The sequence below is a fragment of the Montipora capricornis genome, chromosome 9 (assembly GCF_036669925.1).
Source record: "Montipora capricornis isolate CH-2021 chromosome 9, ASM3666992v2, whole genome shotgun sequence".
Lineage (NCBI taxonomy): Eukaryota > Metazoa > Cnidaria > Anthozoa > Scleractinia > Acroporidae > Montipora > Montipora capricornis.
Genome location: NC_090891.1, coordinates 48369406 through 48384393, shown reverse-complemented (window position 1 = coordinate 48384393; position 14988 = coordinate 48369406). Strand labels below are relative to the sequence as shown.

The window sequence follows — 14988 nt, the reverse complement described above, 5'->3', positions numbered from 1 at the left end:
AGACCTCCCCAGGATTATTTGAGTATAACTTAAGAGCACAGGATGACGTTTCTGTTATTAGTAACTGCATTTAAATTTGATAATAGTGAACTACAACATTTTTAAGGGTACACTTGTTATATCTTTGATAACGACCTCTCAACCGCTCACCGGTGGCTCAGTTGGCTGAGCATCGGGCTGCCATGCGGGAGGTCGTGAGTGCGACTCCGGCCGGACCAACAATCAGGGTCTTAAAATAACTGAGGAGAAAGTACTGCTTTTGTAATTACATCCGCAAATGAATGGACTTTCAAGTCTTCTCGGATACGGACTTTAAACCGTAGGCCCCGTCTCACAATTATCTGCCATGTTTATAAGTTATCTGTGGTACGTTAAAGAACCCACACACTATTTGAGAAGAGTAGGGGATGAAGTTCCCGGTGTTGTGGCTGTCCTCTTTGAGTATGTTCTTTCCAGCAGGAGTGGCCGGCTTGGCCTAATGTCTCTAAAAGGCTTGTGGTGTATGAGGCCACCAAGTCAAAAACAGCCCCAAGTCAGTAGGACTTTGCCGAGTGCTGGGACATGTAGATGTATGTAGATGTAGATGAGTCCATAGGAAAGAAGATAAAACTGAAAAAAAGAATTATAGACTCATAAACGTTCTTCGCACCATCAATAAAATATGTAAACAGAAACTAAGTAATCAAGTGGGAAAGAATATCGACCTTCAAGCTCTCCACAAATAAACCTGCTGAAAGAAAAAAGCATAGCTGTGAGGCGGTATTACTGAAGTTAGTTGAAGATTGGAAAACCGCGCTGGACACTAACCAGGTAGCGGGAATTCTTGCGGCTGATCATCAGCAAGGCATTTAACTCACTCCTTCCTGCGCTTATGGACCCAAAACTAAGGCTTACGAATATTGTGAAGATTCATCATCCCTACTTAGGTCTTACTTTGAAAGCAACAAGGAAGAGTGAAACTTGGTTCCAACATGAGTAAATGGTACGACATCAGAAAGGGATGTCCTCAAGGGTCTTGCTTTGAGCCCATTCTTTGAAACATTTTTCAGAACAACCTAATCTTCTCCATTGACATATCCAGTCTTCATATTAGTAGCTATAGCTAGTTGCTCTATTGCAGATGTGTCTTTAATATTGTTAGGGTTAATTGACAGTTAACGGTGTCTGTCGCATCGCAGTTTTCCTCTGATCCGTTGAAATTTTCTGCAAGTTATAAACAAAGTTGTTGATCTGGCTGCTTACCATATGTCCACCGTACGTTTAGGTCTTGGGTCGAAATCAGTTACAGGTATTTTCCTTTTCTTTAACTTTGAAGGACATTGTGCAGCTGAAACCCTTTTTGGATTATTCTTTCTATTTCTCCCTTTGATGGGCACACATGCTCTTTAATTAACTTGGTAATACTCGTACGCCTTAATATCTATCATATCATGGACAAACCCTGGGTCTAAGTAAAACTTCTAGTCGAGGATGGTTTGTCAGTCATGCGCCCAATTCCGCTGGTATCGCATTCGATTTTGACATAATATTTGTAGTTTTTCTCCTCTGGCAAAGCTGGCAAAGATTCAAGACCGTAATGATAAACATGACTATCGTTAAAATAAACGAAAGTAAGTCCTGTGAGGGGATTGCTTTCCAGCCAGTCTCCGAATTTACTGGAACATCAGAGACACTCTTAGTGTTGTTTTCAAAGCGCATAATATTTCTTTTTTTCAAACTCTTAGCTTCCAGCCACTTACCCTCATGGCTATTTGTTTCCTTAAGTCATGCCAGGGGTCTAAAGTTTGATGACGTCAAAGTCGCGCTATTTTGCGGGTCCATTTCTCGTGCGCCTGTTTTTGTTCGCGTCATGCAGCTCTCCAAACCATGCGACACCGTAATGTGACACAAATACATAATACATCAACTTTATTTATCTTGAAATTCAGTGTAGGCTTAAAAAGTTAGCATATTATCGCAAACGTGACTATCGAGCCAAAAGACATAAGAGCCAACCATTTCCTTACAAACTTTAGTATATTTGAATGGGCCAATCTTAGCATGCATGCATTTCCACAGATATTAATTCCTTGACAATAACTTTAATAAAGTTTTTCCAAATTAAAAAAAAAAAAAGAGAGAGAAGTCGGACCAAAATTTAAAACCCTCAGTTGTTATATACTTGATAAACACATATTCATCAGTTAACTGAGTGAAATCTCACAACTTTCAAGTCATTAAGTGGAAAAACCTCAACTGGCTCCGAGCGAGATCTACAACGCAATAATAAAAACAGAGCTCTTTTGAACTCTGGTATTTTTAATGCATATAACAATGGATTTATAAGAGAATTTGCGAAAAATAAGCAAACTAACGAATATAAAAAATGCAGCCATGTTCCATAAGAAATTATTTCAAGCATTTCGCCTGAAGTAACATAAAAAAGGAACTGAAAAACTGTTAATGGCATCACTAGTATTAACGATACAATTGTTACAATGAACAATGTCTTGGTCAGTTTTCTTTCTGTTCTGATTGTACCATGATGCTGAGGATGAGTTCCACAATAAACTTTAATAGCGATGGACGTGTAAGAAACAACGATGATTAAAAGGCAACAAAATAGCAATGAGAGGTATGATGCTACCACGTAAGAGAGAGTAGTGATTTCCGAGCGGCCCAGGAAACGTGGTGAAAAAACGATAGCTGTAAACAGGGCAGCTGTAAACCAAACACCCGCAACAGCTGCTCCAAATATTTTCTTTTTGAAGAGGCGATGCTTGAATGGACGAAAAGTTGCGTGCATCCGCTCCAAAGAAATAGCAGCAAGGTTTGTTACAGAGGCTGCTGGAAATAAGTACTTGAAACTATAAGCAACTATTGAGCTCTTGCACACATTAATCGCCCAAAGGTTACAAATGTAACCTAATGTCAAATTCTCAATGATCAACGTGTACGTGACAAACATGTCTGCAACCGCCAGGCTAATCACCAGGTACATGCTACGCTTGCGAAGGCCTCGCTCTTTCAGGTAAATAATGATTGTAAGGGCGTTTATGGTCACTATAGCAACAGCTTCGATGTTAAGCACTGTCAGCCAGGCAATGCACGCGGATGAAGAGAAGGGCTCCAAATTTGGAGTAACTGTTTCGTTTTGGTCATTGGCCATCTACGTGAAGAAAGAAAACGACAATTAGAACATTAGGATAGTTTGTGCTTGGCTAAGAGAAATGCAGTTTTTAGGTAACGCAATACAAAAGAGAGGAAATTGGTAATTCAGTAAAAAAACACTGAAGGTAACAAACCAAGCATTATGATTGGCTAATGATCACAAATAGTCAATCAAATGTAAGTCCTCTGCACAATTATTATAAGTTTCCTTTTAGTTTTCTCCCTGTATATTATCAATAAGAAGCCACAAATTTCTTTTCGTACAATTTGAAAAAAAATAAACACTGGTAAATATAAGACCTCTGTGCTCGTGCCGTTTAGTTAGTTTTTAAACACGTTATAAGTTTTTTTTGTCTCAAATTGCACGAAAATATCGTGATTATTCGTATACACACAATCTGCCTTTAAAGCGATGAACGAATGCACTTCGTATTAGAAACATTCCGTGCTAAAAGTGTATTTCATCATGATCGTTTCATAAAGAAGCTGAAAATGAACTGAGTAACACAGAGAGAACCAATAAAGGCGGCCTCTAAGTGGCGCACGGACATCGAGCACAAACGCCCGAGTTATGAGTTCGAATATTGATCCACAAGTATACGCTATCTTTCAGAAGACATTCTTGTAGAAACAGCCTATGTTTCAACACTATGCACACATTTCTGGGTTGTTTCCCGAGTTCGTCTGTTAAATGTCTTGTAAAAGCACACACACACAAAATCATTGAATTTTGTTTACTTTTTTCTTAAAGGTTCTTTATAATCTACCCAAAATACTTCCATGCTGTTATACGTCCCTTTAACTGAGAGATCGAAAATAATTTATACCTGTTACATGTTTGTTGCAGAGCGGAAATCGAAATGTTTTGACTATGTATAGGTTTCGAAACTTGGCTCTTTTCTTCAAACGATAGGTGCCAATAATTTGATAAATATACATTACACTTTTTATTTGTCGACTCCTTTAAATGTTCAAGTCCAAGTTCAAGATCATAAAATTCCCCTTAATATGTTGCCGGTAAAGTCCGTTCTCAGGTTGAATCCGTTTTAACCTAAGATAAATTGTTGATCCTCATTTTACCTAGGTTGAATACGCACTTAGATAGATTGAAGAAACTTGTTTGAAGCCTAAATTAAGCCTGCAGAAAAATTAGGGTCAGGTTAGAATTAGTGTTGGGTTTTATACATAGATATCAATTGACTTATTATACAAAAGTAATCAATGAAAAGAACTGTGTTGGGTTGTGCATGTTCGTCGTCGTAGTGTAGAGGTGAGGACACAGGACTATAGATCTGGATGGTCCGAGCTCGATTAAGTGCACAGTACAGTTCCATGTTCCCAAACTTTGTTGTAATGTTGAGACTAAATGGATGTTGAGACAAAATGAATGCAAAAACAGATAAGGTGATATGAAACATTAAGAAGATGTGTTTAGATGCGTAAGACAGAGCTTCAGGGATGGTATAGGTGTTTTTAATCCTAACTAGATAGAGTGAATATTCAACCTAGAAAAAATGCGGATCATGAATTTAACCTATGAGGTAAAAACGGATTCAACCTGAGAACGGATTTGACCGACAACATATATACAATGTTGAAACAATAAGAGACTAAAATCTTTGCTTCAAAATCCGACCAACGACAATAAGGTCTTAGAATACAACAATAAAGCGCAAATTAAGATGCGCAGGGCGAATGAGAAAATTTTAACGTTTCTTAAAGGTTGAAATTTGAAATGACGATAAAAAAGGCCTTAGAGGACGACAGTAAAAGAGAAGAAAAGCAAAGGCGATGACAAGGATTGGGGACGCTATACAAACTATTACAGCTTCGCACGAATAGTCATCCTGTTTTTCTTAGTTTTATTCTCATTTCAAGTTAGTTTAAGTTTTATTTACCGTTTGTTCAAAAACAAGAAGGTAAATGAAGTAATATACCAGGCTTTTGTTCCCGTTTTTGACAAAAACCAGCCAATATGATAACAGGAAACCGGTTGCTGCAAAACTTATTAATTTCAACGGTTGAAAAGACTTTCAAAGCAGGGCAAATAACGTGCAATGCTTTTAAGACGCTAAATTACTAAGCGTGGACAGTTTTCGTCTTGGGCAATTTGTCATCAACCTTGTCTTACACTCCAAAGTGCAAGCTACGACACCTTTTATTTTTTCCAGTAAATTCAGTGACGTAATTGTGATTCGCCCTCACGTGAACTATTTATATTTTCTTCCAAGAAAACGTATTCGAGTTTACTAGCTGTTTCTTAAACTTGCGTAATTGTCTGACTTCAGTCTGACTTCCTCTCCAGCTGCATGAAAAACGGTTTTGTGTTTAACCCATTGTTAAGAGCACTTGTCTCAATTAAGAGTTTCAACACATAATTTGCCTTGTAATTGTCCTTGTCGCTTCTTATGTCGTCAGTAATATATAATATTAGAAAACAGTCCTAAGAAAATACGCGCGCTGATTGGTTAAAAATCTTGTTTCTATAACTCGCGAACCATTTAAGTGGAAAAAAGTAGTAGTGTAAGTTAAGTTACGGACCTCGACTTCTGTGAATAAAAGCCGATATATATTTTCTTCCAAGAAAACGAATTCGAGTTTACCAGCTGTTTCTTCAACTTGCGTAATTGCGCCGAATGAAAATTTGCTGTAGAAGATGGAAGTTTAAAGTAAGGTTAATTCACAAACATGGTCACCTGTCCAGCATAGGACAATAACGCCTCCGCGAGGTCACTGGTTAGGTTATTGATCGTCGGCATTTTACAAAAGAAATAACAGTTTTTTGCTTTTAAGTAATATGTAATGAGGTAATGAAAGTATATTCTAGTGTTTATTTAAAAAGACGGGTCTGACATTTAACCTTTAAAATGATCAGTACATTGCCAGGACTGTCCAAAACTAGCTCGCGCAAACAGGAGAAAATTATTTTTCCTGAAAAAGACTTAAGAATTGAAGTCGCTTCGAAAAAATTGCTAAAGTGAATTGTGAAATGAGCAACAAACTAAGATCCAAAGAAAAGTAAATAAAATTTTGTGTTCTGCTGTTTCACCTTGAGTGACAAAATAGAAGCTGTGTTTAAATTAATATTCGTTGATGACTTCCTCTCCAGCTGCATGAAACACGGTTTTGTGTTTAACCAATGGATGAAGCGGGTAGTTTCTAAAGAAACTGTGGTGCTGCGTCGGTGGAGAAGTATTATTCAAAAATTTGGTTTTATCAACGGAGTTTATAATGTAAATTGGCCGCCGTACAGACATTCTAAAAGCTGACGTTTCGAGCGTTAGCCCTTCGTCAGAGCGAATCGAGGAATTATGGGTTACGTGTAGTTATTTTCATCACATCCATCACATGTCAAGAACTCCATTCCTAATTCTCAATATCTTAGACTTCGACGTCTATGTAGTGATGACTCCGATTTTTCCAGCAAATCAGAGGAGATGTGCCAGTTCTTTAAAACGTGGCTGTCCTGTCTCTGTGGTCAAAGCGGGCCATCATCGGGCCCAACAATTTGATCGACAGTCATCACTACAAACGTCACAAAAAGATAAGAATGACAGAATTCCATTCACCCTCACTTTCCATCCTCATAATCACGCAGTCAAAAGCATCATTCTTAATCATTTTAAATTACTCCAAAATGATCCCGAGACTGGTAGAATCTTTTCGCAACCTCCACTTACTTCATTCAAACGCGACAAAAACGTAGGCAACTTTTTAGTTAGAAGCGCGCTCAAAACTAACGAAATGCGCGCGCTCACGATGCAAAACTTGTCTTTTCATTGTTACCACTAGCAAGATATCGGGACGTAAGCGATCTGTTAAGATCACCGATCGTTTCACATGTACCTTCGCAAATTCCATTTATTGCATATTAACCTGTAGGTTATGCAATAAATTATACATTGGCGAGACAGGTAGACGACTTGGTGACCGATTCCGCGAACACTTTCGCGATGTTGAGAAGAATGACAAAGATGCATCTAAGCCAGTCGCTCGTCATTTTAATCTCCCTAACCACTCCAAAAAACACATGGCAATCTGCGGCCTTTCCCTACATCTAGGTACGACGGAAAGCCGCAAGAATCTAGAACAAAAATTCATCTTCCAAATCGGCACCCTTAATCCTCACGGTATTAACGAACGCTTTTCATTTAACTAATATATTCCTATTTTTCACGTTGCCATGTTACCACCAATAGCGTAGCTCCTACTCTACTATAAAAACTACACGTAACCCATAATTCCTCGATTCGCTCTGACGAAGGGCTGACGCTCGAAACGTCAGCTCTTAGAATTTCTGTACGGTGGCCAATTTACATTATCAACTCCGTTGATAAAACCAAAATTTTGTAACCCCAAAAGAGTTAAACTAGTGTACTCAACCTTAATATACTTAACTAAATAAATAATTATGTTTTTTCCACCTTAACTTAAACGATAATACTAAATTTACTAATTGCTTTACTCTAATATTTACAGACAATACGTTCAGTTGTTTTCTAGCAAACCCAGTTGAGTCCGTTATAAGCAAATCCAACAGTCCAGTTCTCCAACAGACTAACATCAGTTTCCACGGCGACATCTTTAAATCTCAGCGCCTACTTTTCCTCTGGCTCTCAGCTCCTTCTAAGTTCTCGCGTCTCTCTCAATCTGACCGTTTCTTCTCTTTTCTTCTCTTTCCTTGCCGCCACTGACAAAGGAAGTTTTGTCGTTGATTTTCCGGCCGGCTCCTACTATTGACTCATAGCAGTGATTCCTTTTTTTTCCCCAACTTCTTTCGACTGCTCTTGCTCTTTTTTCAACCGCAAACTTTCTGCTCCACCAACCAAAACGTATCTCAAGGTTACAACAATTTATACTGTTACTGTACATTAATTAAGCTTTCAACGTGAGACTTTTTTCCTACTAGAAATGATACAACAACTCTAGTTCATTGACACCGTTGTGAAATACGAATAATTAACAACACTGAACTATGAAACTTGTGAAGAGAACAGGAAGAATGATAGAAAAGAAAGACGAACGGAGACTATACGTAATTAATGTGAAAGCGAGAAAAAAGAAATTTCGTGAAAGGGATAATGAACTACTCCCAGCTCGTCCTTTTTTCCAAATTTCATCTGAATTCATTCGTATTACTTCAATATCAGAAAAATCTAAAGCAAAGGTAAATGCTTAACCATTTTTTCTCGCTTCCTTTAAGTTGTTAAATTGAATTTATCTAAAAGAATTATACCTTTTCGTTTTAAAATGTTGTTGTTTCTTACTTGCAAAATTAACTTTTTATTGGTATTAAAAAAATATTGCTTTTTGCAATTGATATGGGGTTAAATTAACACTAAAATCTTATACTTCAAATTGCTTTGCAAAGAAAAAAGAGCAATTTATGCAACAATCAACTCACCACCAACAGTATTCATTCCCATTTCATTATTTAAACCAGCATAAATAGAGTAATTGTGACAGGCGGCTTGACTTAGTCTATAAAGAAAATGTAACTTGTGTGGGTTCATTTGTTAAATCTAATATATTTTCACTTAAATTAAAGTAAATAACAGGATATAACTTATCAAAATTATTTATACTTGTGACCCAGCATAAATAAATCATTAAATATTCTTACTTTATTATCTGATTCATAATCATTTGCAGGATAATATTCATTTCCATATTTTAATCTGAGAGATGTTAATCTTAAATTAGAAAAAGTGTTAAAAATATAAGGGTTTTGTGGATCATTATTATTTACATCGGTATTTGGTAAAAATATAAAAAAGTTCTTTGGGTGTTTTTCATCTGGTGATACTTACAAGTCACCTCTTGCAACATTTCTTGCAGACGAAGATAAAACTTTTTCGTGAAGAAATGCTATCCTTTTTAGTTTCAAAAAATTACTATTAACACATGATTGTTCTTTTGATGTAAATTTGAACAATGGCATCCGTGGTTCAGTTTTAGGAGGCAGCTTGGTCCAGTGGTTAGGGTCTTTGGATTTGCCAGAGGCTGTCCTGGGTTCAAACCCATTCTAACCTCTAGTTTGGTTTTTTCCTGGTTGTCCTGGCGTCAACTAAACCGCACTCTGTAAATAGCCCACCGATTGCCTCCTGCCATCCCGCCAGTTGGAGTTCTTAATCATGTTTCTGTTAAGTTTGAATTGTTTCTTTCAGATTATTAAAAGTGAAGTGCCTGTGAGCAAGCTTGATAGCTAAGTGCACTTGCAATATAAACAGAGCATTTACATTTTTTTACCGGCCTTAAGAGTCCTCATGGGCCCGATGAGGATAAGTAAGTAAGTAAGTATTTACATTTTTTACAGATTTTCTTACAACAACTCTTTCAACATCTTGTGCAGCTGCTTGATAAATTAATTCATTATCATCTTGAAATTAATTTAAAAAATCAAGATTCATTGGTGGATGTAATTGATATTCTTAAGTTTCAAAAGCAGAGTAACGATTTAATGGCATTATTGTGTCAAATGTCTTTGTTAATCTTGGATCAACATTACAAGTACCAACTGTTAATGCTGCTCTTTGTTTTATTCCTGAATTATTATTTAAAACTTTACTATTTGTTTATCAAGATACCAAAATTCATTTTTTGTAAGTGATTCAGCATCGTCTTTTTTGTAAAAATAAGTTTGTCTACATTATCAACAACATAAAGTTCTCTTGCATTTGATTTTAGAGCAATTTTATTAATTAGTGAAAAAGAACCATTAATTGGAGTGGCAGGAGAATCATCAGCAAGACCAGCCCCGTTTGCTTTTGCCTCAAAAGTATAAGTAAATCGAAAATACTCATTATACCAATCGTGTCTCTTGTTAATGAAAACCTATAAACAGATTTTTCTTGTAGTTGATTATTCTTTGGTAAAGTAATTGGTGTATCAAGAATATTAAAATTAAGTCTCTTTTTTTTCTTAAACATTTCTGTTTTTTTTTTTTCGGAAAAAAGAAAGAAAGGAAGAAAGAAAGAAAAAATGTTTTAAAAAATCAATTGACAGGTGAAAAAAAATCGAAACCTTCTGTAAAAAATAAAAAGAAAATGTTTAAAAATCCAGAATTATTAGAAAAAACTACTATAATAAAATCAACCATATCAACTTTGTTATTTTGTCTATCTGTTACCCTTACATTAATTAAAACTTTTTTCTTATTACATTTAACCAACTTAATCATTTTGTTTTAATTTGAAATGGGTAAGTATAAATTAATTACTTTTTGAAAATGCATAAATTACATCAATTTGTCGTTGATTAAAGGTTATTTTATTAAAAGCAATATCACAGTGAATATAAATTGTATCAGCATTTCTTGTAATATTTGGCAAACTTTCTGATACATCATTTTGTTTGTCAAATACGTTCTTTTAAAAACCAAGAAGATGTGGAAATTTACCATTACTTAAATAAGTTTCGTAATTACTATCAAAACAAATAACAGTTTATAAATAGTGGTGTTAAAATAAGTTCCATAAAGTGTTTTTTTTACCATCAGATTGTAAAAGGCTCATCTGTGATTGAAGATTGCTGTTTACTGAAGCCTAATCATACATTCCATCCAGTAAAGTTATTGTTTTCCAAAATTTATCAGTCTTTTTAATTTCTTCAATTTTAATGAATTAACACGTACATTATACCACGAATAAAACTCTAGAAGGGAATAGAAAAACATTTGAGAGCCGGAGTCGTGCTTACCCGTCAACACCAACCGCACCGTTCGCATTCAAAAACCGCATGACACATGACACATAGAAACTTCCCACCCAGTTTCACATCACGACATTTAAACTTAAATTAAACGAAATATTAGGACAACAGGACGTTGAAGTAGTTTCAAATGTACAATACGGAAAAAGACTGCGTTTATCGTCCTGTAACAGCCTTGCTACTAATGATCTTTTCGATCTTTATTTCAATGATGAAATTAGTGAGGAGAAAAAACTGAGCAGATTGGGCCACTTCTGCAAGTAGTCCAGCGACAAATAACCTCCGGTTGAAGCCACACTGAGTCAACGAAAACGGTGAGTGATCTCAGTTGAAATACCAGTAAACGTTTTGAGACACCATTTGAAGATCACGAGAGAGACTACCCTTATATAATTAACCGTGGAACCAATTCATGGCGTTAATTCTTTGCCGAGTGAACGTAATGATATCGGTTGAATGTGTTCCCCTTGGAGATTGGAATCAGAGACGGAAGATGGCATGGCAAGTAAATTTTTTAATTAACCTTAAATTTTGATTTTGGAAATTTCCATCGTCGTTTTGAATTAAGTTGGAGATTTCCACGGTCGTGCCTCTTGCAAATTTGACTTTGCAAATTTCTGTGGTCATTTTGCATCAACCCTACATCTTTGACGCTGGAAATTTCCGTCGTCATTTTGCATTGCATTGGACTGATTTTAAACTTAGAGGTTACGATGATGTCGTCAAACAGATTTGAATGTTCAGTAACTCGTGCAAGACTTATTTGCCTTTCTTGACAAAAAAGTCAATCCGCCTTCTTCAATTTGGAAATATTTGGAACCTTTCTTCTCATTCTTGACATCAATTTATGTTTCTGGCAATAAATGAAAGAAACCTCTGAATTTCTTGCCAAGTCCTTTTAGCAAAAAAGGATTATTTTTAAGCAAAATGGTCCATCTTTCAGTGCACCTCCAAAGGACGGGCAATTCCGGCATGCTCTCTTGGTATTTTTGCCACACTTAACTGAGTGGAAGGTTGGCAAAAAAAAACCGTACATTGAGCCTTTTTTTTTTTTCAAATCCAAGCTTGGCAATTCGGGCTTAGCAATTTTAAACCTCAAATAACCTACTTTGTGCCAAAATTCCCAGTTTTCTTAGCACATTTTAATCGGAAATATCAACATTTTGCCAAAAATCAATGTTTTACAATATCTCCGTTGGTTTTAGAACGTGTTACGTCAAACCTTTAAATACGAACCCTTCTTGGGAGTAACTGCAGAATATTACCCTGCCACTCGAACAAAGTTCTGCCAAGCCGGCTACGCGGTACGCAGAAACTAATAAATTCAAGTGGAAGTATGTGATTTATTCAAGTAACAATCAATTGCGAATTGAAAATGGCTATCTTAGAAGCTGGCTGCGTGGTGAGATAGATAGATAGATAGATAAATCGTTTATTAAAAGAACAACTCGCAGTCTAGAGTCTTAATTACGTGTACAATATAAAAAATAAGATAATACAATAATCTAAATATAAAAATATGCATAAAGCTAATAAACCATTCATTCATTCACAATACAAGGATAGATTAAGCTTCTTCCTTTTGGCAAGTTAATTCAGTATAGTATCTATCAGCATAGCTAAAAATGAAAGAATTTCTGGTACGATTGGTCTTAAGGTTTGGTAACTTAAAACACCTTTTCTTTCTCAACCTACTTCTATAGGAGTTGGCCTTCGGTGGTAGTAAGTTCATTAACTTATGAGAGTTATTATTTACAATGCTATCAAAACGTTTACTGCATAAACTGTCCCTTCGATTTACCAGGGAAGGAAGATCAGCCTTAACAATTGCATCAGCATATGAAAGGCCTGCGGTAAGCATTGCGGTAAGCATTGCGGTAAGCATTGAGATAATCAATTGAAAATGGAAGTCTATTTTAGAAACTGGCTACGCTGTACACGGAAGATAATCAATTCAAGATGGAAGGCTATCTTAGAAGGTGGCTACGCGGTACGCAGTGAGATAATCTCGTGAACGTGTAATTAACCAAACCGTAAAATGAAAGCTAAAATGTTGAAAAAGTGCTTAGGCCTAATCACTGAAACGAGCGCTTAGGCTTAATCAGTAAACGAGTGCTATTTTGTTGGCTAGATTGCAGAATACCCGGCCCACAAAATATCTAACTTGAAAACTGCTCCCACAGTGCCGCCGTCGTATTGTATTGCTGCAGTCCTACAGCCCCGTAGTCGTTAGTCGTTGAAATGATAATCAGTCGTGTTGCAATGCTGCTTCCGCAGTCCCGCAGTCTCGTAGTTGCCAAAATTAATTACAACTCCGTTGCTTAATCGAGCGCATCGATGCCTCGTTTGTTACAACGACAACAACGACAACAACAACAACAACAACGACAACAACAACAACAACACATATACATTACTGGTACCCTTTCTTTAATTTGTCGTGCCGAATATCCTATTTTCAGATTCGTGAGACGGCTGGTTAAGGAATCTCTAATGTCTCATCGGAAAGAAATTAGCAATGTAACCCCAGTTTTGGTTGGTTTACCAGAAGGGTCTTCATTGTCTTCGGCTAGAATTTACGATCATCTTTCATCAAGAAGACAAGCAGTCCTATTCCAGGCTAAAAAGGTTAAAGAAGAATTCCACTATCAATATTGCTGGTCAAAGGGTTCCGATATTTGTTTGCGAAAAGACTCCACATCGCGCATAATCAAGCTCAAGAGCATGGCGGACGTCGACGAACTTAAACGTAAACTGGCTACTGAAGGTTAGACTTTACTAAAATGTCTATTGTACACGATAAAAATGTCCGCGGTCGAAATTAAGGCCCTACTCGCGCAACTACCTTATTATAGCTGCAAAGACCTGACTTCTGCTCACCCACAGTTTAATAGTTTAATTGATGATAATCGACCTTCTAGAAAATCGCTAGATTCTTTCAGTAGTCTCTACGACCTTAGTGTATTCCAGCTAAACTCTCTTGATAGAGATATTGATCCTGATATAAATTTTACTTCCAATAGGATTCGCTCAAAATATTATTCTCCACACAGCTTTGCGCAGTTCATTGACAGCAAACAGTTGCAATCAAAAATTTCCTTTTTGCATACAAATATACGTAGCTTAAAGAAAAATTTCGAAGAATTTCAACAACACGTTTTAAGTGAATTGAATTTCCGTTTTACCATTATTGGTGTAACAGAAACTCGTATATGCGATCGTGAATGTAGTTTTAATTTTGTCCCAGAATTACCAGGTTACTGTTTTGAATCAGTCCCGACACCTTTATCTGCCGGTGGTGTTGGCCTGTTCATTGATCAGAATTGTAAATACCGCGTCCTTGAACGAGTCTCCAATTCTTGTTATCAAGCCCTTTGGATTGAACTTCATTTGCCTAACAATAAGAAATCTGTATGTGGTGTTACTTATAGGCAACACAATAACGCTAATGAGTTTCTAGAATATTTGTCAGATTTTCTTGAGCGTCAATGCCGTCAAAATCTGAATATTTATCTCATGGGAGACTTCAACATAGATCTGTTAAAATATGAAACTTGTGGTTACACACAAACTTTACTGCAAACGATGCAAAGTTTTTCCATGGTTCCAGTGGTTGATAAACCGACTAGAGTCTATGGTAATTCAGCAACTTTAATTGACAATATTTTCCTAAATAATCCTGAGAATAATATAGTTTGCGGCAATATCGTGTCCGATACAACAGATCACTTCTCTCAGATGTGTATATTAACGTCGCAATGTAAAACATTCTTTTCAAATAACAAAACAAAGGTTCGTGATTATTCAGCCTTCAATGCAAAATCTTTTATTAACGACTTGCAGAATATTAATTGATATAATATTTCCAAACTTACTGATGCTAATCAATCGTTCTCCTGGTTTTACAAATGCGTCAATAACATAATTAATAAACACGCCCCTTTAAGAAGTATATCCAATCGTAAACAAAAATTCCTTGCTAAACCATGGCTGACTGCGGGTTTAAGAAAATCAATCAGGGTAAAGAATGCCCTCTTCTATACCTCAGATTGGGACAAATACAAATTTTACAGAAATAAAATCACCTCCCTTACGAGATTAAGTAAAGCGAACTATTATCAAAGTTTC

At 36.3% G+C, this 14988-nt stretch overlaps 1 protein-coding gene across 1 annotated transcript; it reads right to left on the bottom strand.

The window, feature by feature from the left end:
• Positions 1-2179: 2179 nt before the first annotated feature.
• Positions 2180-3148, bottom strand: LOC138017706 (substance-K receptor-like). Its single transcript, XM_068864717.1, has one exon. The coding sequence runs from the start codon at positions 3146-3148 to the stop codon at positions 2180-2182; it is 969 nt and encodes a 322-aa protein (XP_068720818.1).
• Between the last annotated feature and the right edge of the window lie 11840 nt (positions 3149-14988).